We start from the raw sequence: 25,185 nt of genomic DNA on the forward strand, positions 1-25,185 counted from the left end.
TATAAAAATTCACCAAATATTTCAAGGTTGCCACTCCATAAAGAAATCAGCAATTGAATCACTGTTGCAATTAACTCAGTTATGGGTAACAAGTAATGAAGATAGCATACATCACATCTGTCAAATGACAACACTTACATACTTATGAGAAGTACTGGAACTATGGCTAAAGGTAAAACACCAAAAATAATTATCACTTATATAAACATATTTCATTATAAAATATTGATTGGTTAAATTCAAAATGCTAAAAGATTTCAAATTATACAGCATTTTGATAAAATTTGTAGACTAAAATGCAGTTAAAATCACATATGCAATTTATTTAAAGATGACAAAATATTCCACATATCAAATCATAGCTATATATTACTAGGCCAATGAAATAATTAGGTCATATTTTTCAGCAATCTTATTGTTTTAATATTTTTAATTAATGATAAAAATGATATTCTTGAGCAACTTATGTAAATCTTTTGAATAATTTTCAGAATAATTTGCCTACAGTTTACCTGTAGTTTAAAGAGTTTGTACTCAGCATTTTCTAGGTAATTCATGTTTTTCTTTATATCGCCCATAGGAAAAACACATTGTAATACAATCCAAGTAAATGGACTAACATGAACAGTTCCTGAATTATAATATCTTTGTTTCTACCCCTAATTCATTTTATATGGGAGTTTTAAAAAAATATGAATCAACTGGAAGAACTATCTTTAAGAGTATACTGGTCACAATATATACCTTCTATGGCCAAGGAAAAAGAAAGAAAATGGTGCAATTGCCCATTTTATATTCATTTGTAGGGGCAAGAAAGTAAATGTGAATATACTTATCTATGTATCATTACACTGAGGCTAAACGCAAGAGGATCAGGAAATTTACTGACTGTGGGCAAGTTCCAAGCATATCTGTGTGACTATTACTTTCTTTCTTTATTTTGTTTTTGCAATGAAAGAATGATAATAATATGAATATAAATTCTTATCATAATCAAAAGTTGACAATTTCTTTTACCACAAATTCTAACTTTTGATTTAAAATACCTCCAGATGGTATATGTGATGATCATCCCCATTTTATAGATAAGGAAAGTTGACTGGAGAGGTGTCAATTGACTTTCAAAGATAACAGAGCCACTAATATCTGAGAAGACATTTAAACACTATATGATATAAATTAATTGATTTTCAGCATCTTGTAATATAATATATTTATATTATAACTTACATATAACCAAAACCCTATTAATGCATTCCTAGAAATAATATTTATGTAAAATTCATTCCCAAAATTATAATTTTAAGTCTCCAATGGTGACTTGATGATTTACAGTCAAATTTTAAAATGCTCCCTCATGATACTATCCTTTTGACATGATAACCATATATCTACATTCATGTTTCAGGAGACAAGATCACTCACAACGAACTCTCTTGGGTTTAATTTACATATTACAGGCCAGATATTAGCAATGTTGAAAGGCTCACAAATAACAGGGTGCAAATACTGTACCAGGTTCTATGCCACTGTAAGTCACAGTATTCTCCAAGTCCAAGTTGGCATACCATGGATACTTGGTGGTGGTGATAGAAACTATTACATTTGGGAAAGCAACCATTGAAATAAGTACCTTTGAGTGTGAAAGACCTTCTTCCATTTGGTTTACCTAAGCAATGGACTCTACTGTGGATTTCACAATGGGAAAGTCTGCTCTGTGGGCTGGCAACAGCCAAAACTCACCAATTTCTGGCTTTCTCCAGCAAGGACTCTTCTCTTAGGGATCTCTTTGAAGTGTATAAAAACTATCAACACCAGACCTGGCAAAATCTCACGTACAATCTTGATCTTTATTTGAATTATAACCTCTAACTCACAGGCTTACATGTTGATTTTAAAAACAAAATCAAAACTAGGTCCTGTTCAATGGCTTGCTTTTTATTTTTCTACAACAAATGGTAATGGCTAAGCCTCTGGAGTATGTTCAGATACCTATATATCAAGTCTTTTGTCCACCTACTTAAAACAAATCTTTGCTGACATAATGGTAATCTTTGTAATTAAATACTCCTCCTACAGCTCCACTTTAATTTTGAAGTGGCAAAAACAGAGTCCTTTGGGCCCAATAATTATAAAATCAAAACCCTGGATTAATAAACCATACAGTATTCAGCATCTTAATTGTCTTAATCACTGAAGGCTACGACTTCTTAAATTTCCCCCTCTCTTATTGGTTCTTTGTTTTCTGAGATAGTTAATCTGTTCCATTTAGCAAAGTATCAGGATTAACAATACAGATAGTCCATCCTTGCACCAAATTTAACCCATACATGGCACCCTTCTGAAGAACTTTCATACCCCCTCGTACAGGAAGCTCTTCACTCAGCAATGGAAATCAGCAGTAGCTATCATGGCAGCTCTCGAGATGAGTTATGATGTCGAGCTGGCTGGACAACAGTAACCGGTAGCAACCATAACCTGCAATTCCGGCACCAATGCTGTCAGATTTATTGTGGCAGGGGCCAACCAGGCCAAGAGTAAAATGAAGCTGGAAACTATAGCACCTGACACCTCAAGTCGCCCGCACTTTAATCAGGGCTGGCAGAAATTAATTCAAGAGGAATTTTTACACAGACTCTACTGTAGTATTCTGCTTTTTTTTTCTGGATTACGAGACTCCTATGAGACCAAATTGACATCAGAGAACTGTTCAGGGAGTTAGTTTCATATATGTATTGTATTATATTAAATTAAGGTATATTTTTCTTAGATGAAAAGTGAACCATTTTGATTTTGTTGTCTCTACCAAAACCCTTCAGGGTTTAGAAAACCTAAGGAGAACAAACATTTAATTAGCTGAATTATCCTTTAAATTTAATTTGGTCCTCCATTATTCATAATTTCTACCTAGAGTAACTATTTGCTCATTCAAGTTACAAATCCTGACCCCGACAGAGATTTAATTCAATACATCAAACACGTACTAAGAGCCTTCGAAAGGTCAAGGCTTATACTAGACCCTGGGGCGGGGGCGGTATCAAAAAATGTTTTTGTAATACATGTATACCAGCATCTATATAGATAATTGTAGAAAAAGAAAACTAAGATAATAACTGGCAAGGACAGTACTGGTTGTATCTGGGTGGTGAGATAATACATAATTTCAACTTCCTTCTTTCTATTTTTCTGAATTGTCTAAATCTTTTTACAATGAGCACATGGTAGTCTTAAAAAACATAATAAAAAGAAAATATCTGGCTGCTTCTATGAGAGTGGGAAAAATAATAATAAAAATTAATTATGTATTTGTTATGCTTAGAAAATTTCAGTTTTTACCTTAATAAAATAAAAAATAACTTTTCCTCTTAAAAATCCAAATTATTATAGTTATCAAAAATAATTCTGAGAATCTGAGATCCTATCCAAAAGCAAATGAATTGTGACCTGACCAATCAAATTAAATGCTCAAAATCATTTATCTCAGGAGACACTGGGCTATAAAAAGAGTTCTTAATTTTTAAAGTACTATTTATACTGTTAGATTATTTAGTGGCTCTAAAGCTTACTGGAGAATACTTAATGCTACTTGCAAGCCAGAAATAAAAAGTTTTTATTCAAAGAAATAAAGAAAATGAGTTCCTGGGACATACATGTTATTTTTTGTTTGTTGCTTCTGTTGGGGTTGGTTTGGATGGATATAAGAGAAAAATGATCTTATTTGTAAAGTGCTTTGGATACTTAAGCTTATGTTAGAAGTCTGGGTAAATATAATAATAGTCCAAAAAATAAACTGAAAACCGCAAAACAAATATTTATAACCAAATGCCTAACCGCAGTACTACCAATGAAATTCCTTTCTAATGAGCTGGATTTCTAGTTGCAAAATCAAGTAGGAAAGTGTGCATCACTCACTGGTAAGTCACCTTTAGGGTAACATTTATTGGGAAGATTTATATATGCTATTTATAAATAACAATCCATCATAATCAACTGGTTCAAAACTCACTGCAATATCTTTTCCAATCAACCAGTTGCAGACTGCCCTAAAAATTATTTTCTCCACTCTTAGGTATGTAGGTAATAAAAACACAATCTCAGTTTTGGAGTTGAGCAAAGGCAAAGATGCAGTATCTATGTAAATTAAGGAAACTAAGTGCTGTGTCTTTTAAACTCCAACCTATTGCTCCCTTAACTTACACTTTCCATCTGTCAACAAATGCTCATAATTTTATTACACTGTCCTGTAGTTTATGCAGAGTTGGTATTATTTTACAGAGTTCTGTTAATGGACTGGATAAATGGTAATGCTATTTAAACTAGTCTCCTGCTCCAACAAACACAGCTGCAAGTGTACTACTATTTCTGGGCAAACATCTTGACCTGAACATGTAGTGCTCTCTCAACCAGTCCAAAGAGAAATTGGAGCAGACAGCAAAGGAAAAAGCATATTTGGCCGCTAGCAGCAACCAACCGTGTCGAATCATAATTCATATCCAGTGTACCCTCTTTTTCTTTTATATTGCATTTAGAGTCTGCAAAAAGCATATGTGCTTCTTCACCTGGCATCTCATTTTCGGCCAAGAGTCAAACGGTGATTATTTGTTACTAAAGTCCAAAGAAAATCTGCATAATATCCAGTACATCAGACGAGCATTAATCTATGGAGACAATGATAAAAATCAAGCACCAATGTATTAACTATATATTAGATGGGTAAACTTTTTCACTGTTCATATATATAACAATAGCATTAAATAGAGGTAAAAGATACAATATGTTAAAAAATGATTATAATAAAATTTACTAATTAGCATTATGCAACAATTTATAAAAGAAAATAAAACTTCCGTGTTTTTTCATGAATTCTAGATATGTACAGTTCTACTGAATTAAACAGTAGGTGCAATTATGGATTATTTAATATATACATGCAACAACCAGGCAAATATGTTCCCTGTCCCAAGATTGTGTCCCTATTATTTATCAAAAACCTTGTATATTTTTTCTGTTACTTACTCTTCTTGTGAAAGAAAGGTTCATTTTTAAATGAACATTTTAAAACACATTTTTTTGAAAACAGTTTTGTGCACATTTTCCATCTGCCAGGACATTTGTTTTTCATGAGCTCCTAGGCATCCGTATTATATGCAGAAATTTTGAACCTGCATCTTTGCTCTCAGAATTCACACTAGCTGTCAGCCGCACAGCTTTTGTTCATTTGTTTAGTAAAGACTATCAAGGATGGCTTTTTAACATAACTAGTAAGCATAAGAAAAAGTGGGCAAATATAGCTTATAACTGATGCTCTCAAGAGAAATATCCTTGTTAAAAATCTGCCAAGTCTAATTGAAGTGACAGAACAGTTACTCCACTCAAAAGAAGATTCCTGACTTGAGGATATGGACAAAAATTACAGTTTTATGTTTCTAGGTGCATGCTTATATCAGGCATCCAATCCCAAGGAAAGAGGAATATTTTGTTAATATTAGATTTTAAACTAGCAAGCAATAACTTCAGAGATATCAAAGCATTCAAGTCCTCTTGAAAAGTACCTCAACCTAACAAAAATACAATATTATCTCTCATTACTCCCCAAAAGAAATCCTTTGAGTCAAGGAGACACATGAGAACTCTAAACCCATTTTCCAGCTCACATTTTCCCCCCTTTATAAGACATGGATTTAATTCATTTGAAATTCTTGATTTAAAGTTTTCAAAGTTTCATGGGTTCTATTTCTTTAATTTATTCCATAGAGAATTCAAGTGTTCTTCTTTCTTATAGCAGATTCATAAAGATACAAATTCATAACAAAATATAAAAGAAAACCTCTTTGCCCACTATGTGATACTGTCAAACAGGGCAAAATGTCAAATATTATAATTTGCTTGTGGGGAATTCTGCAATGAATGACACCCTCTAAGAACTGTCGGAAGAATTAATCCAAGTGCTCCTAGACTAAAAACCAAAAATCCTTCTTCCTCATATATAGTGTTGAAATTTCTTCCTACATTTTCCTTAAATTTTAGATGTCAGTTAGCATTGCTTAAATTCTATTTTTACAGTTACATAGAAAAGAACGATTTCTAGACTGCTATGTATTGTTTTTATGTGCGCACTATTAGCAAACTTATATGTTTAACTTAACTCATTGTATACTGGCCCTGGAGTTGATTCTTCAAAAACTCTTCAATAACCAAAAATTACTCAAGAAAGTAGAATACTATTAAAACCATCCCTGCTTCCCTTTCAAGACACTAAGTACAAATATTTAACTATAAGTACCAACTGATATACAAACATGCAATCTTTATAATAGCCTACATGCTATTCTTTGCCAAAAAAAAAAAAAAAAGTCCCTAGAGAATTCTTGTTAAAAAGACTGTCTCAAAGTTTCTTTATTTGATTTTTTTAATTTGCTTAAAGTGGGCCAATTAACCAGCAGGGAACACAAAGAGGAGAAATACTGCTAGGTGACTTTGGCTATCCTTAGAGGACCAGTATCAGGAAAGGCATACTCTAGAGAGAAGATGTGGTGCAGCAGCTGGTTACAGCATCCTCTTCATCAGCTGGGAAAGCTCCCTCTGCGGTGAGTTAAGGTGTCAGGAGGACCAAAGAGATCTGGCTACAAGGGAGGGGGTTGGGAAGGATAGTCCTACCACTTCTGGAATTGGTAACATTGAACTAGTAGGCTTCAAAGCCTTGGCTACAGAGTCAAGTTCAGGAAAAGAAGAATGGTCACTTTCTCTGCAAACACACCCAAATGGGACCTCCCCATCATCCAGATGAGGACCACTCTGAGAAACTTCCTCTAGACATTCCTGCAGCTTTCTCCCAATGGTCATGACCATTAATAATGATTGTTATTTATTTTTCTATCACTTTGTAGCTCATCTACCATCCACACAAAACCATTTATATGCCTGAAAATCTAATTTTTAAGAGCTTTCAAAATGTGTTTTCACTATTATACATTAGGTCAGCAAACAAGCATTCCAGGTAGGAAAAACTAATTCTGCCTAATACTCACATTATTCTTCTTCCAAAGAACTACTTCCTTTAACAGTCTATGATGTATGTGATATGAGAACCATGCCTCACAGTTTGCATATTGCAGTTTGGAATTCTGGCTTTTGAAGAACATGTAAGAGGAAATTCACAGCCATATTTAAAAACCTTATAATAATATTTCCAGACTAATAAATACTACAACTCAAATGCAAAAGCAATATAAAAAAAAATCTGACATTAAGAACCTGAACTTTTACAAGAAAACAGTGCCAACTTTCTCTTAAGAGGAAGTACAGTAGCAATTCTTCCCTTCAGAACTTAATCAAAACTTTCCATAAAGAAGTAAGGTAAATCTCACCATCACCACATGAGCAAACAGAATACAAGTACCACAGCATATACCTAAACCACTAAATTCTAACCAAATAAAACAATTGGAACCACTGAAAAACCAATCATCTACTCCTTGGGCTAGGGTGGAGGGAGAGGGAAAAGAGGCAAACTTTTAATCCATTAATCTATTGGTGAATAGATTCCAGGAAAGCACAAGGAAACAGATCTAAATTTATTTAATAAAACACAAGGTTCTACCCAAAGCAGCAATTACTATTTATGTCTACTTACAGCCTGTACAACTTCGAAGTCCCAAGAAACAGCAACTCAGGAAACAGCTGAAGGTGATTTCTGTTTAAACGCCTTTTGAGAAAAACAAAAACAAAGCTTATGTTACATAGAAAATAACCAACAATGAGACTGTGATTTGGTAGTGTCATGCCTCATCCTGTATTTTAGAAGAGAATGAAATGACATTCAAGAGAATTCAAGCATTGCACATCAAAAGTTGGTTACACCTTTTGTTACATGACTGTTTAAAGCAATTTTCCATTGTGCTTACTCAGATGATGATTACTGGGGCCTAAACTCTAAACTCAAATCCCATGCAACATCAGTCAACCAGAATATACACAAGGATAAAGGATTTCATGAGTCAGGCTCTAGTGTCTAGGTTAGGTAAGTAGTTCAATATACAGCAGAAATAACACAGCAAATGTGTCCTTCAATAATTCATACACTATCCCAAATGGCCTAAATTTTCAGCCAAGACACTGTGGTTAGATGGAACAATTTTGTTAGCTTCTCATTTAGTTAAAGAAAAGGAAAAAAAAAAAAAAGTGGGAGTGTGGCCTTGATTTGCAGCCACAGGCAAACTTAGAAGAAAACCAGCAAAATTCAAACTTCATCCCACTGCTCCCAACACTTAATCTGAATTGAAGGTGCAGAGCCTTCGACAGTAGGCAGCAAAACCTACTGTCAGGAGTGCCAGGAAATGTTTAAAGAATGTTTAAAATGTTTAATACTGGAATGCTTAAAGTATTTTAGAAAAGAATCTGATTGCAAATATAACCCATTTTAACCCTTACCTGTGTAACTAAGTTGTTTTGGACTAAGCACACTTTCTAAACAGAAGGCAAATTCTGGTGCTGATGCATTACTATCCCAATCCCATTCATTTTAATAGTACAGTTTAACACTTCATGAAAAATAACCATGTACCTCTCTGCCAAATTAAAATAAAATGATGACACTCTGTTGCAAAATGTAACTAAAATGATTAACAAACTGCAATAGTTTCAGAGCAGAGTAATTTAAGCAAGGTCTAAAATCTAATGTCATCCTGAAGAAACCAGAGGTACTTCTTTAGTTCTAAAGAAAAATGTTAAGGAGCCAGATAAAGGAGAGATATCAGTCGACATATTTAAAGGGTTGGTAGGAGGAAGGAGAATTACACTTATTTAATCTCCAGAGGGCAGAAATGGGGCCAGAGGATGTAATCCCTAAGAAAGTAGATTATAATGAAGACTTCTAAGAATTAGATATATTAAGATATGAAATGATCTTGTTGGGAAATTCTGCACTCACTCATAATCATATTCAAGCAGAGGCTACCTTTTTTTTTTTTTCCTGCAAAGGATGTACTATGAGGGAATCCTACAGGAGATGAGCATGAGCATTTGGTTCACGTGAACTTCAGAGTGTCTTCCAACTGTAAAATGCCATGCTGCAAAGATGATAATGATAAATTTTGTTACATAAATTCATATTATTAAGAAGTTGGCCTTCTACAGAAACATTCTCAACACTTAATAAAATGCACACTAATAAAAAATATGCCAACAGAATTAGAAAATAAATAAAATCCATGGTGAAAGGGTGGACTTGCTTCCCACTCACTTTTTTTTATGAACAAAGCACATGACGATGTTTAATTTAAAATTAAAGCAATTTTATTTCCCCTCTGTTGGGCATGATTCTGTAGAAGGAGTACTTCCAGGGTCCACTATTATAAAATTTTGGTAAAATATAGCTTAATTCAGACCTTGATATTTTCTTTCTTTCTAAAACAAATTACAAATATTTACAATAGTGGTAATGAGAATTTTTCTGGGGAAGCAACCTTTCTTGGAAAGACTCCCATTGTCTAAGTAGCCTATCCCAATTCCTAGGATGACAAAAATTATCTTTCTTAATCTGATTCAAACCACTGGATTAAGAGACATCATCCATATTCTTCAGCCATAGCAATTATGCTCCTTTGTGTCCCTATGCTTTGCAGAGGCAGCTCACAATGTTAAGTGCTTTTCCTGCTTCTTCAAGTAAGTCTTAACATCTTCTGTGAAACTGCCCCACATTCCCCTAGAGTTAGTGCCTCCCTCCAAAGCACTTGACAAATTAAGAGTCCCTCATGCTGTGTTATATTTATTCGTGTACTGATCTCTTTCCCATTAGGCTCTGAGCTCTTCAAGTATAAGAATCATAACTCTGTATTCCCTCACTTCCTCCCTGGCACTTAGTAGGTTCTTGGTAAATGCTGAATGAATAACTGAAGAGGCTGGGTACTCCCTTGCTCTTGTTCTCTCTCTTTCTCTCTTTCTCTCCATTTTGATTTGGTTTAACAAGCCCAGAATACACATTTTATATTTGGCTCCTTTTCTTTGGCATACATCCTGAGGTATCAACCTCAGGTTTTATGCCACACTCCAGCTAACTAAAGGCCTACTACCAAACCCAAGATGCAGATGTCTCCTTTCCCTTCCAACACAGCTCCTCCATTCTTGACATCACTTAGAAGTTGGAAGGATCTCAGTGTGCTTAAACAAATTCTTATATACAAGTGATTGATAGCTGCTACTGGCTTGCTAAACAAGCCCACAGTTCGTACAAATTCAGATGTGGTGAGGAAGCAGAGATTTCAGATTGTGGGCAATGTATTTTTAAACTACTACTTGCATAGTCTGAAGGATTAGTAATTCACTGCACAAGTAATAGCTAACACATATTGAGCTTACTATGTGCAGGACAGCCACCTGAGAGGTTTGCATGGGTTGTCTCATTCACTCTCAGAGCAGCTCCAGGAGTTGGGACTATTGCTATGGTGCTTTTAGAGGGAGGAAACCAGCTTGCAGACAGTACCCTTGGACCTGAACCCAGAACACACCTCTGAACCACTCTTTCAGAGATGTGCAGTCTAAACCTTCCTAAACAATAGTACAAAATAATGTCACAGTGAAATTTTCCTTGTGCCAGTCTTTTCCTTGGGAAAACAAAGTTTAATATGCGCCATTTAAAAAATATCTATGAATTAACCATGAGAAATAAGACACCAAACTTATTTTAAAAATAAACTGGGAAGGGGCTGTGGCTCAATCAGTTGGGCTCCCGTCTACCATATGGGGGGCCCTGAGTTCACGTCCTGGGGCCTCCTTGTGAAGGCAGGCTTTCCCGCACACTGCGGAGCGCCACCGGGCCTGCAAGAGCTGACTCAGCAAGGTGACACACACACAAAAAAGGGAGACAAGTGAAAACACAGAAAACACTCAGCGAATGGACAGAGAGAGCAGACAACAAGCAAGCTGCAAGGGCAGGGGGGAAATAAAATATATAAATACATAGAAGAACATACAGCAAATGGACAGAGAGCAGACAGCACACAAAAAGCCACAGGGGTGGGGGTGGGGGAATTAAAAAAAACTAGTTCCATGTGTAGTAAATCATTTGAAAAACACTTAAAATAGAGTTGAAAGAAAAATGAAAATACATGTACAACATTTTCTCTGAGTTCAAGTAGTTTATCAGTTATCATATTTCATGAATGCTACTATGGAACAATCTTAATATATCTAAACTAACCATCATACTTTTTTTTTTAGCATAAGACAAGGTAATATATAGAAAAAGAGGAGATAACTCAATAAGTGATATGGTAACATGTATTTAAAAAAAAACAGTTCAATCATGCTGTTTTGTTTAAAAGAATATCAATATACTCTTGATTCCTGTTCTAGTCTACCTTTTACCAGTACTAAGATTAAATGGACATACAAACATTTTTTAAAAAGTGAAATCCTTTTCCAAAATATTCAGTAAAATTTTTTTAAAAATTACAAGCAGAGACCCTTTTTACAGTGACCAGAAATTAAATCCTTAAAGTAAAGAACATTTTTTAAAATCCATAATTTCTTTAAAGACTATTAGGTTACAAAGCAATAGAACCAGAGCAGAAGTAATATCATTTCTAATGTCATGGGCAAATTCTTGGCTGCTTGAAAATGACAGTGTCATAATAATAACTCTATTGTAAATGAATTAAAGAAATTAAAATCTGATGATCATAGAACAGGAAAACAGCCCATGGTGAACTTAAGGGTATATCACAGAGGAGAATTTATGGGAGTCAACATAAATTAGTTCCATTAAACAGAACAGGTGGGTCAATTACCCATTGTTCAGAGGAGGGATACTCAATTATGCTGAAGGAGAGGTGACAGATGTAAAGTGACATCCGGCTCTGTGTCATCACCCACTAGATGGAATCGGCCCACCAGACCCCACGACTGACTGAGAATTCTCTGGATGGTAATTCATGGTTTCAGAAAAGCATGTGATGTGATGTGTCTCTCTGACACTTTCTCTTGAGGCAGAGATGTGAAGGATTTCCAATAACTGTGCTAAGGGCTATTTTTGAGTGTGACCTACAGAGAGGTGAATGCTCTTTCTGTGTTGCACAAAACACCACTGTATTTTAAAAACCTCAATTTGAAGGGCAGACTTAGCATTACTGACAAGTATTGTCTTAAATTATTGTATGCCATCTGCTCCTATGACTCTAGTTCATTGGTAGAGGTTACAGTCACTTTTTTCAACCTTCATCTCACCTCAAATAAGATTTACATTTACCTGAAATCAAAATGTAAAATAAAAATGATTTTAGCAAAGCCATTTCATATGCCGTTGTAAATGTGAGGCATTTTTAGCAGAGTACTTGGTATATAACAAGTATTCAACAAATATTACCTTAAAAAGTCATAATCTCTGACCTCCTATTTCTTATAAGTAAACTAAGAGCAAAACTGATTAATTAGCTCCCTCTTTTACCTTCTTATCAGATTAAATTTCTACTTGCCTTTTAAAAAAACTTAGGCTAACATTTTAAAAACAAGTATTTTAACACTTGACTTGAGTCACTATTCGATGGGTAAAATAAAGATTATATTTCCAGCAGTGATTTTAATGATAATTTCAACCTTTGTATTCCTTTCTGAAAAGGGCAAAACCCCTTCCTAGAAATGTTGCTTCCTCTTCACTCCTGTTAGTCAGTGGTATTTCTCCATACACACAAAGAGATTCTGAACAATACTCAAACCCCTCTTGAAGTAGGTGTTCCACATCACTTCTAATGATTGTATGCTATGGTAAGAAAATCACAAGGAAAAAATAGCTAAATATGAATGCATAATGGTCATATGTATTATATACACATTTCAGTACATAAGAAAGAGACAACTCCTAAATTAAGTTTTTGAGAAATAAGAGAGAGATATTGAAACACACAGTATATACCAATACTATGTTAAACTATGAGCCAAACATCTTGTAAAACTCTTCATGTACATTGTCTTACTAAATTCACATAATGCCACTATGAGATATAATCATTAATCCTGGTTTAAAGATAAGGAGACCGAAGTTTCAAAAGAGAGAAATTTTCCTACACTCTGGTTTATTGGACTTACCCCACTCAGCTAACATGGAGGTGAAGAAGGTCAACCACCACATCAGGGAGCCAAGTGTGCCTACAACTGAAAGCAGGAAAATTGCATACAGCATCCATGTGGAATCTAAGCCCCCTCTTGATATAGATGTGGAGTGGACACAACCATTCCAGGGTCGACAGGATGGAGGAATAGAGTATGGATTAGAGTGGACTTACTGATGTTCTATTCATGAACTACTGTGATTAGTAATCGAAGAAAATGTAGCATTGATTTGGAGAAAGTGGCCATGGTAGCTGCTGAGGGTAGGGAGTGGGAAGAAGAGATGTGATGTGGGAGCATTTTCAGGACTTGGAGCTGTCCTGGGTGGTACTGCAGGGACAGTTGGCAGACATTGTATGTCCTCCCATGGCCCACTGTGTGGAATGGGGGAGAGTGTAGGCTATAATGTGGACCATTGACCATGAGGTGCAGCAGTGCTCAGAGAGATATTCACCAAGCGCAATGAATGTCCCATGATGATGGAGGAGGTTGTTGTTATGGGAGAAGTGGGGTGAGGGGGGTGGGGGGTATATGGGGATCTCATCTTTTTTTAATGTAACATTAAAAAAATAAAGACACACACACAAAAATAAAAAAATTTAAAAAAATAAAAGAGAAATTTGATTGAGATCTCACAGTGGTAGCATGGGAATTGAAACTGTTTTCCAAGGCCATTTTAATCTGTTTCTGATTTTAAAAGGGGGAGGGGAATAGGTGTGTAGTTGGAAAGCATAATGAACTATACAATCAGTGAGTTTTTGAAGATGTTCCATGGGACTCCAGGCAACCACCTGAACAAATCACAAGGAGAAAAGGGTGCCTAAGTTACCCTCCCATGCTCCATTGCTGGGGCCTACAGCAGCAGCACAAAGGAAGTACCCCAGAACCATTCACCTGCATCCAGACTGAATAGAAGCTGCAGCAAGCACAATCAAATAATTGGCTTAAATATTCTCTTAAAGCAAAACCCCCATTTTGATAACACTGAATCAGCCCAATTGTTACTAAGCCTTCATTTTGAAAGCATTTTCATCAATGTTCCTTCCAAAGTGGCAGATATAACTTGCTTGAAAAAAGATAATGGCAGTCACATGAATTAAAAAATGTTAATAATATGGGAAACTACATGTGTTTTGGTGGGAGTGGCATTTTCTATAAACTTAAAACCTCTCTAAAAATAAAGTTTATTATTTTTTAATACTTAAAATGGCTTATTAAAAAGTAGGTCTTAGTTAAAGAGGAGTTAGAATGACATTGGATTTCTCAATGCAACCCTGAAAGCTAGAGACAATGGAATAATGAGTTAGATATTCTCAAGAAAATAATATTCCCCATCTAATTTTCTGGACAAAGGCAAACTATTTGTTTAAGTGTGATGGTTGAACAAAAAAGAGGTACCAAAACTATACTTTATGCATCGCTTCTTGGGAAGCTACTAATACTAAAGGCTGTGCTCTGTCCAAAAGGGATATAAGCAAACAAACAAACAAAAGATAAGGGCAGTATATAGGAAGTCCAAGCAGAAAAGCCTCTCATTCCATTTAAAGTTGTGAAATTTGTCTAGAAGGCATAATTCAACCAGAAAGGTATCCCAAATGAATGAAAGACAGAATGAAATGTAAAATATTTGACAATCACTGCTTCCACAAATACATTGTAACAGTGCAAACTAAACTACTCATTTTAGGGGAGGCAGAAAGGACAGCAACCAGCAAACACTGTCACAAAGGATGAGCCTAAAACAGATGTGGGAAAAATAAACAGCCTGGCTGCTTCAGAATTTATAAAACAGTCCACAAAAAGCAAACAGGACTTCTCACCACCGTTCAACCTCAAGACCCATAAAATAAAACCACTGCATGAGAAACTCTCTGATAGATTCAATGTTCTGCTAAATTTGCAATAGAGCATGTGCATTAAAGCTTTACGTGACCAGAGACAGTAAACATAATTTAAAATACTTCAGTACTACTTACCTATAGGTGGAAGTCATTGGCTTTTAGTGGCTTTCGCAGATTGAGTAAAACACCCTTGGCAATTTAGAATATTTTTATCTCATTATCTCTTGTAATCTACAGACTCCGGCTCTGTTGCAGAGTTGGATATTTTCTTTTTAGAGTCTTTTCCAAGAACATAACTGCAGTGATTTTAAACTCAGGTGAAGAGATGCCAGAGGATAATTCTTTTGAAATGGGGCTTGCATTCTTTCCAAGGAGATTAGCACTTAAATTTGCCTTTACTTTAAGAAAAGAAACACGTTATGCCCACAATTTGTAGGATTCATCAGAAGATGAGGGATTTTCTACATCCTTCAGAAACAAGAAATAAGTGGTGCTTTCCACAACATATTCTTCACTTTAGCTCATATGTAGCCACCTACAACAAAAATCCTGGAGCACAGAAGTTCTTCATTCTCCTATTCTCTCAAGTGTTTATGAGTGGTGTGTGTACCCGGAGAGAACTAATTCTGCACCATGCTAAAAAAAAAATGTCCCTTGTAGATATAAGGGTATTGTGTTGAGCCAAATTCAGACCCTATTGTAAATGAACTTAGACTTTTCTAAATTAAGAGTATCTTCTTTACATCAACTTGGTCAAAATTTTAAAATATCCAAGTAACAGATTTTCTACAATTTCTTAAATGGCTTCACTATAATAATATTTTCAGGACTCGTTTTTCAAGCAAAAATAAATATCAAATAACAAAGCTGGTGAGGAAAATGTAATTTCAAATCCAAAGACACTAAAACTTGGGGAGTTTAAAGCGATAGTTGTATTCAGAGCAAACATCCATAAGTTATTGGTGTAAGAAATGAACAGTTCAAGGCTATGCCTTTATCTCTTTTCCAATTTCCTTGTTGAAAGAGTATAAAATGTTTGTAATATTACTGCAAAGACTTATATCCGAGATTTTCCATGGTATGCTCTTGACTCTCAATGTGTCCAGTATTAATATAAGCATTTCATTTTGCAGTCTCAGAGTGAATAGCATGTCCTAAAACGGACGACTCTAAAAACTTTCAAAACTTTTTCATGCTTTTCCATTTATGTTCTCAAAGAACTTTCAAAAAGAGAAGTTAATGTTCACTACTGGAGCCCTCAAGTAGTCTAGGTCTCCTTAGGAGGCCATAAAAGAGAATGGAGCTTGATCCCATCATCTGTAAGCAACTAACAGAACTTTTCTACAAGCCCAGATAAGTTCTGAGCCCCAATACAACTTAATTTCTTTTTTCTTCTAAAAACAAGTGATTTTTAACACTCTAGGACATTGCATACCAGCCAAGAATTATCTTGCATTAATCATTTTCCATAGAGACTTTTTAACAGATAAGCACAGGTATCTTCTAAAGTAAAGGAAGTATGCTTTGTAGGTATGCCTGTTGTTTACTGCAGCATAGGTGTCATTTGCTTTCCTTAATTAATTTCCATTGAATTAACTAATCACTTGACTACATTAAATTTCATTTGAACATTTTGAATGGACGACACAAGACCTGCTAAGACTATCTATATATGGCTTCTTCTCAAGGCCTCTTTCCATCCCAGATCAGCAGGTCCTGCTGGCTATAGAAAGCATAGGAGGAAATCTGCCACTACACGTGTAAGGTCTGGGAGTAGAGTAGTAAACTGTCAAAACAGGAAGCAATGTGTGCTCACACTGTGTAGGTGTGATTAAAACTGATTTTTTTTGCAATGATTCATAACCACATTCTGAGGATGAGCATATCATCTGATGCTCTTCTCCATACAAGAGAAAAAAGAAAGTGAGGAAGGGAGGCAGAAGGGAGGTAGAGAGGGAGGACAGGAGAAAAGGAGGAAGGAGAGAGGGAGGGTTGATTTTAACATCCATCTATCTCATCATTTTGGCTAAAACCCTTGCTTTTCATACATTTTCTCACATGGGAAAAGATTTCTTTTGTAGTATAGTGCTTTCATTTACAAAAATAACTTTCATATTATATACTGCAGATTCAATTCAAATTAATATGATGACTCTTTCTTACAGATTTAGAAGTTGATTTCTAAAAAGGCACACATTTGTCCTCAGACTTGTTTCTTTCTCTAAATCAAGTTCAAACTCAGTCAGCAAAAAAACAAGAAGAAAAGATAAATTTGAAACAATTCACAAAACATCATTTGGAATTGTTTTGATTTTATCTTTGTAAGGTAAAAATAACTTAGCATCATAAATCACACTTAAATAAAATTAACGTTTTCATTTTATTTTGCTCTTCATACAGGGAATGAAAGTTAAGTCACTATAAAGAATGTGTGAATCTCATGTACAGCATAAATCGGTATTTACAAACCTTTTCATAGTTTAGAGTTCAAATGAAAATTTCACATCCAAATTGATAAAAACCATATAAGCTCACTTGGTAATTAATTAGAATTAATTCATTGATTACTTCCTGTCTCTCAAGTTGTCTTTCACAGTTTTTGAAAAAAGAAACCAATTTTTGTGCAGTTATTGACACCAATTAGACAAGCACAGGCCACAGTAATTTGAATACCAATCTCTAGGGTAGTCATTTTAACTTTCTAAAAAATATATACTGAACAAAATTTAAATTAGTTTGTTTCACAGTAACTTCAACGCATTTTTAACCTTTGAATTCTTCAGCAAAATCGCCTTGCCATTTAATCTATTATATACATGTAAACATACATATATACATAGACACACATATATGCAAAGTGTATCCACAAGGTTCCTAAGGAATGGTTTTGAATTCCAGAGTCCCAAGGAGATGAATTGGCTGTCAGATAACAATGTGCTTCCATCAGATGGACTTGGCAGTTGTAAACAAAAGGAATTTTCTCAGCTTTTCCTCACAAATATGAAATATTTGCTCTTGGCCAACAGCTGGGGCAATTTAAAGAAGTCCTGCATATATATTAGTTTTCATTCAAAATTACAAACCCTCCTCCCACTGAAACATCTGACTGTGTCTTAGAGAACTGAAATTGTTCTGAGATGAAGTGAAATTCCCAGGGGAAGTAAAAGTCAAAAAATAGTACCTACTTACAACTCTAATCAAATTTCAGATCACCAGACATCTGGTTAATAATTTTTAGGAATAGTTAATTTATTTGAGATGAAAGTTCAAATGATACTCTTAAGTGGGCTGAAAAATAATGAGATATTCTGCTTTCTTCTAAAACTTCTGAAAATATTTAAAACTAATATAATAATCAAAATACAAAAAAGCCACCAAGTCACCTTGTATGGTTTGGAAATTAAGAATAAAAATATAGAAGTTCCTATGTGATCACTAAAACTTACTTATGAAAAAAGTGTTAGTTTCTACATAATAATTTTAAAATATTTATGTATCTTACCAAGCATTTAAATTATATTGATACTTAAAAAAAGATGGATGGATAAAAAATACCCTTACAAAGCACTCACTAGGATATAGCTATTCAAGAATCTCCGTGAAACAGGCCAAAGAATAAATACTTTCAGAGGATTTTTATATAGTAAGAAATATGTATTTGTTATCAAGCTAACCAAATGTTAACCTTCTTTTATTTCCTCCAAAAACTAGCTCAAAATAGTGAAGGTTAAATTTATTTTGAATTATACATTGTGAATTACCCTACATTGTGATATTTATCATGGATAACATTTTACAGTAAATTAAATTAGATATTTTTCTGTATAATTTTACTTGAGGTGATAAAAATGTATCCTATATACTTACAAACATTTTAGAATTGCCATTTTTCCACTTATAGGCAATTATTCAGAATTAACTTTTGCTCTTGGGCCCAGTGAACCTGATTATGTCCCATGTCGAAAATGAACATCACATTTCATTATTTTAAATAAAATTTTTATTTTTACAGAAAATGGCCATAAAGGCAGACATGGAAACTTATTAAAATAATTTTTGCCATTTTTAATAAAGCTTTTGCTTGCTCTTAAAATGCAAACACACCAAACTTGAATAATAAAAATATATAGGAGTAAGGAATTTATATTTCGAATTAGAACTCGTAATTTATCCTAGTTATTTTAGACAGAGGCTTAAAAAATTCCTTCATGGGAGACATAATATAATAATACCCCTCAAGTAATAAATATCAATCCATAAGACTCTATCAGAAAAAAAATTTTTAATTTTCTCAGAGAAAAAAGAAGCGATGTTAAAATGCTCATGCTTCGGTAATTCTTACTTATTTCTACTAATCTTTAAATTATTTTTCCAGCAGAAATATTTCAAAAGCCACTGTAAAATAATGAAATAAAACTCTAAGTAGTGGTTATTAACAAGGTTAACCTTAAGCATTAAATATCAAAAGGAAAATTTTTATCAATAAGAATTTATAACGCGTCTTCAAATGTTAGGAAGAACACACAAAAGAACAGCACAGAAATCAGAATAATTATTAAGAAAACTTCTCTCTCCCACAATGCACCATCAATGCAAATAATTTTCTTACATAAGTAAATAAACCAGATCCTAGATCAATACTAAGAAAAACATGTAAATCTTTACGTGCCAAAGCAATGGCTATCAAGAAAGTAAAGGTCTCATGAAAGTAAGTCTGTATTTTTGACTTTGAATACAAGTTGGTCCTATTTATCAAAAAGCTCTATTTATTGGGCATTTAGTCTGAAAGCCACTTATTCATACTCTTTCTCTTGAAAACTTTCAAAAGGTAGGAAATGAAATTGAAGACACAGTGCTTGAAATTTAAGTACTTCTTAAAAAGCAGTTATGTTGTCATAGGTTTGGAATTAAAAATACTTACAATCTCTCCAGTTCCTTAAGATCCTGGAATGCTCCTCTTTCGATGGTGCTAATCTTATTTTCCATAAGCTGACTAAAAGGCAAAATAAAACAAAAGTTGGTATGTTACAACTAACCATCTGAATTAAGTTTCACTTCAGCAACTGGAAACTTCTACCTTCACTTTATAAAACCAAATATTACTCTAGTTTGAGGCCCAATATCCAATTTAATGATGCTTTATTTGAAAGAATTCAGAGGGAAAAATAGCACACACATCACCAGACTTTCAGAGAGAACACTAATGCAATTTCTCATGAACTTTTACCAGTCAAAACTCTGAACTTAAACTATAGCCCATCCTCAAGAGCAAACCACAAAACTGTAGCTTTGATGACTGTTTTATGATAGACTGATTTTCAACTGTGTTCTTAATTATTATACGGTAGAGTTCTTATCAATATACAGTAACTCATTATACACATTCTTCAGTTATGACTGAATGGAAATACATCAGCAATCAGAAGAATTCATAATGGCCAACACGTGCCTCTTCATTGTGAACACTCAACACACAATGCTCAAAAGTACAAATCACAGCACTGAAATACATATCTGAATATGATAAAAGGAGGACTATTAGATTATATAGAAGGTGACAGAATAAAACATTTTTTAGAAGTCCATGGAATTACACTACACAAACAGTTAACCCGAAGTCAATCATGGACTTTAATCAAGAGCACAATTATGAAATGTGCTATCATCAATTGTAACAAATGTTCCACACCAATGCAAGGTGTTGGTGGTGGGGTGGTATATGGGAATCCTGTATTTTATGCATGATTGCTCTGTAAACCCACAACTTCTCTAATAAAGAAAAACAAAGTACATGATCATTGGGATAACAATATTTACAATCCCTTGGTAAAAACAATTTTACATTAAGTTGAATCTCAAATGATAGTTCACTCACAACTAACCTAATTTTCTAATTAAAGAAGGAATCATATTGCAACAATTTTATAAAAGCTGCAAAGATATGAGACACTGACTTCAAAATATGACCAATGTATTTTTGTAGATAAACATTTTCCCCTAAAATATGGTTGATAAGCTGAATCGCTTGAGTTTAATGTGAAAAATTATATCTAATTATTCTCTTCCAGAGAAGTCTGAACACTTTTATATTTGCAACAATAAAGTGCAGACCCACTTTAAATGTTCGAGTTAATCTAAAACTTAAAAGTGTATCACATTCATATGGTGAAAGCAATTTTCTACATTTTTATATGCATGAGGCACTTAGGGTATGGTATAGCAAACATTTGAGGTCATTTCTATAATACGGTTTTTATGGCATGCATCCAAACTTAAAAGTCTAAATTAAAATCTGCAGTACAATGACAAAAAAAAAAAAAAAAGGAAGGAAGCCAGGATCTTTTAAAATGTTATGTTTCTGTCAGTGGGACAGTCTTAAAAACAATTCAAAATATACAATCTTAGAAACAAAACAAAAATTCTCCAAATACAGAACACACTTACAGAACTCTTAGATGTCTAAGACCAGCAAAATCTGTCTTCGTAATCCGTGTGATGTTATTTCCATTCAAATCCCTAAGAGAAAACAAGAAAACGAAAGTTCAATTTTATTTGTCAATTTCAGGTTAAAGTAAAATTTAAACTAAGCAAAAATTTTAAGACCAGAAATAAATCCCAGTTACTAAAGTAGTTTACAAAGTAAAAGAGAAAAGAGTGGCCTTGGAAAGAAATCTCAAAGGATGATTCTTAAGTTTACAAGGTTCATTCTTGCTGGCATATTGCAAGAAAATGAAGTGATTATATTAACAGGAAACGTTCTCTTTTGTTGTTGTTATGTGTGTGCCTGGGAGTGCTTTCAGTCTGTGCTTTTGTAAGGACGTGAATATTCTTTCACAGGTATTCTTAAGAGGACACTATTATGTTACTGCAATTGTCAGGCACACTCCCAAAAATTTCATTCAGGAAGTTAAATTAATGTTCTGATACTGACCATTCAGGAAGAGACTGTAAATTCAGAACTAGCCTTAGGTAGCATGGTGCCTAACGTCCTAAGGCAAAGAAAAAGTTAGAGTGCTATCAAAAGAACTGCACTTCAAAGACTTGCATTTACAGGCATTTACCTTCCAACAATTCCATGTTTGTATGAAAACTAAACTCTTCATTTGCAGCTCAGGGAACCCAGCTGTGACTGTAAAGGGAAAACTACCAATGGGGGCAAGAAGGGAAATAGTACTCAGGCCCTGACATTTAAAATTAGATTTCAGCACCACTTTTCTTTCTGGAGTTTCAGCCCCCTTTTCTGGCATCTTAGGTCAAGATCTAAACTCACCCTGGTTCCAATCACTTCAAGTAAAACCAGGCTTTGCTGCGGTTTGAATGTTCTGCTTCATGGAAATAAGGGCTAGTTTACTGTCTCTTGCCTTCCCCTTTGGAACATCATGTTTGAAATAAGTAAAGTGTTTACTTTGTCAATGATAGAATTTTATAAGCCAGCAGTGAGTGAACGGTTTTCTGGAACTCTAAGTCCCTCATAGAAATACTTTCCCCCAAGGACCTGAAAGTCAATTGCTACTTTTTCCTGAGAGCAGTCCCTTTTCGTTGAGTAAGACATGTTAGTGCTTAAACTGTTCTGAATAGCATGAAATGGCAAATGCTAAAAAAGAATTCGACAGTGCTTCTCCTCCTTTCTCCCCAACCCACTTTCCCATGCTGAGCAAATTACCATCAAGTTGTTGCTAAATTTGTTGGGATCTTTTCGTGAGTTTTGATATAACGCGAATTCCCCGCAAATTAATGCAGTAGATAACATTTTGGCAAGACACCCCTGGTTGGGCCCCCAATGGCCCAGAGTTGCAGTCCAAGGCAGGAGGAAGGGGGAAGGGGTCGGGAGCAGCCCAGGGGGGAATTGGGGGTGGGGTGGGGTGGCCATTTGCAAAGAGCGAGCCTTAAAGCTGTGCTGGAGGCAAAGGGAAGTGGCTTGGCTAAGCAGAGGCCCTGCGGCCGCGGGGGGGTGCAGACTTGCGGGTGCTCCCCACCGCCCACACCGCACCCGGATGCGGGGGACAAAGAGGCCGCGGGACGCGCTCGCCTGGCCCACGCGCAACTGCGAAGGTGCAGCGCGCCGAGAGCGCTCCGGCGGGCGCGGGGCGGCGGCCTCGGCGGTCACAAAGAGAACGGCCTCCGGGGTCCCCTTCCCTGCACTCGGGGAGCTCCGCGCCAGGAGCGCGTGGGCCCGCAACACCCGCTCTGCGTCTACTTCTTCATGAGCCTCGTGGGGACAGGGAGGCGGGGAGGTCTGCGGGCAGCAGAGCGGGGAGAGGGGAAGGAAGGGAAGCAGCTGCCACGTGAAGGGGCGCAGAAACTGCCAGAAAGGTGGACGGGGCCCCTGGGGCTCAGCAGGCAGGGCCCGAGGGGGCAGTCGAGGGCTGCGGGGTCGCGAAAGTAGTCAGACCGAACTCGGCGGGTTCCTGTTGGAAAACCAGCCACAACTTCGCCTGGACCAGCGGACGCGGTGCTCCCTGCAGTCGTCCGCTGGGGCAGGTCCTTCGGGGCCCCCGCCGCCTGCCCCCGGGGTGGTGGGAGGTGGGGGAGAGAGACGCGGGGGGCTGCGCGCTGCCACCGAGCGAACTACCGCCGTCCTGGGACGCCCTTCCCTCCGCGGTGCGTAGGAAGCGGCAAGGGGAGAGCCCCGCAGCCCCACGACCCGTCTCTCCTCCCTCGGACCCCAGGAGGGCGACACAAAGCCAGGGAACGGTGGTTTCCTTCTATGAGACCCCGCGGCAACCCGCGGCGACAAGAACGGGGACTCGGCCCTGAAAGCGACCCGAGTGTGGGAGCAACCGCAAGGTGACTCCATTTACAGAGTCAGAGGAGCAAAGTGGCGTCTCTTTCGCCCCGGTCACTCGTGCGCACTTGTCCCCCACCTCCCCGGCTCCCCAGCCCCAAGGAACACTGCACAGGGCTGCGAGGGGCTGACTAAAGTGGGAGGAAAGGACCGAGTGTCCAGTGCAGCTGCCAGCGGGTCGCCCCTACCCGGGCAGTGTCCCCTCGTTGGCTAGTGCCCACCCGCGCCCAACGCCCTTCAGGAGAGCCCAACGCCTGGATGCGCGTGTGGGAGAGCTGGTGAGGGACGCCCAAGGCACAGGTCCTCGTGCCACTTGGTCCCTCCAGTCTCAAGGCAGGGGGTGCGCGACCCTGAATGGGGGAGAGTGGGAAGAGCCCATACTCACAGCCTCTCAGCGTTGCGGGGAATGTTCCTGGGCACGCTGCGCAGCGCCAGCCCATGACAGTCCACCGTGCTGCCCGAGCAGGAGCACTGTGCGGGGCACGCCTGCGGCGCCACCTTGTTCAGGACCACCAGCACTAACCCCAGCGACAGGGACAGCGTCTGCCAGCCGACGCCGCGCATCTTCCCCCGTCGCCTCTTCGCTCGCTGGCGCGGATTTTTTTTTTTTTCCTGAAGCTCGCTGCTCCAAAGGAACCGCGCAGTGCTGGAGGCCCAGTGCCCCGCGGGGCCAGCAGCCCAGAGTTCCCGGGGAAAGTGCGCAAAAAATGATAGGGAAGTAACAGTAATATTATTCAAGGCAATAGGACGCACTCCTCCCACCTCCCTCTCCACCCCCTCCAGTAGGGCAGGCACTCCTTAGGCAACTTTAGGTCCTGAAGAGCAATCGGCCAGTTCAAGGCTGCAAGAAGTCCCCAAGATCAGCAGGATGGGGATCACGCGTCGTCTGTCTCGCAAGGATAACTTGGCGGTAAAACAAACGAAGCCCCCAATGGCCACGAGGATGCACGGGCCGGTTGCCTTGGGACGGGGGATGCAGGGTGCGTGGAGTGATCCTGTGAGCTCTCCCTACAAATCCGATTCCAGTGGGAAGGGCACGAGGCAGAAGAAGAGGGCTCAAGAGGGAAGGTCGCCCAAATCGAAGCTTAGGAGGCCCGTGGGTCCGGGGCGGGGTCCGCCCTGGGACTAGACATGGCGCGCGGGGGCGCACGGGGCGGGCGCGCAGACCCGGGGTCGCACGGCGGCGATGCGGGAAGCGTGGCCCGGCGTGGCTCACGCGGCCTCTTTCCTGCCCGCGGTCGTGGTCGCAGCCCCGACCGGTTCTCGCCGTCTCCCTACAGTAGGGAGCCGTTTGCAAACACACATGCACTTGGCTGAAGAGTGGCTCGGCAATCCCGCCTCCCGCCCGGCGTCCTTGGCGACGCTCCGCACCACGGCCTGCCCCGAGGTCACGCAGAAAAGACAAAAGGGCAGTCAGACGCCGCAGCAGGCAAGAATATCCACAAGTCGGGACCCCGG

At 37.6% G+C, this 25,185-nt stretch overlaps 1 protein-coding gene across 2 annotated transcripts in view; it reads right to left on the reverse strand.

Moving 5' to 3' along the window:
- Positions 1-24,472, reverse strand: part of SLIT2 (slit guidance ligand 2) — a 369,072-nt gene extending 344,600 nt beyond the window's left edge. For both annotated transcript variants that reach the window (XM_004482479.5, XM_004482478.5), the window contains exons 1-4: positions 24,113-24,472; positions 21,387-21,458; positions 19,864-19,935; positions 7,634-7,705 (exon numbers count right to left, since the gene is read on the reverse strand). In XM_004482479.5, coding sequence (XP_004482536.1) covers positions 7,634-7,705; positions 19,864-19,935; positions 21,387-21,458; positions 24,113-24,291 — 395 coding nt within the window. In that variant the 5' untranslated portion in view covers positions 24,292-24,472. The remainder of the gene's footprint in view (positions 1-7,633; positions 7,706-19,863; positions 19,936-21,386; positions 21,459-24,112) is intronic.
- Between the last annotated feature and the right edge of the window lie 713 nt (positions 24,473-25,185).

This window comes from Dasypus novemcinctus, chromosome 1 (genome assembly GCF_030445035.2).
Source record: "Dasypus novemcinctus isolate mDasNov1 chromosome 1, mDasNov1.1.hap2, whole genome shotgun sequence".
In the NCBI taxonomy this organism is placed as follows: Eukaryota; Metazoa; Chordata; class Mammalia; order Cingulata; family Dasypodidae; genus Dasypus; species Dasypus novemcinctus.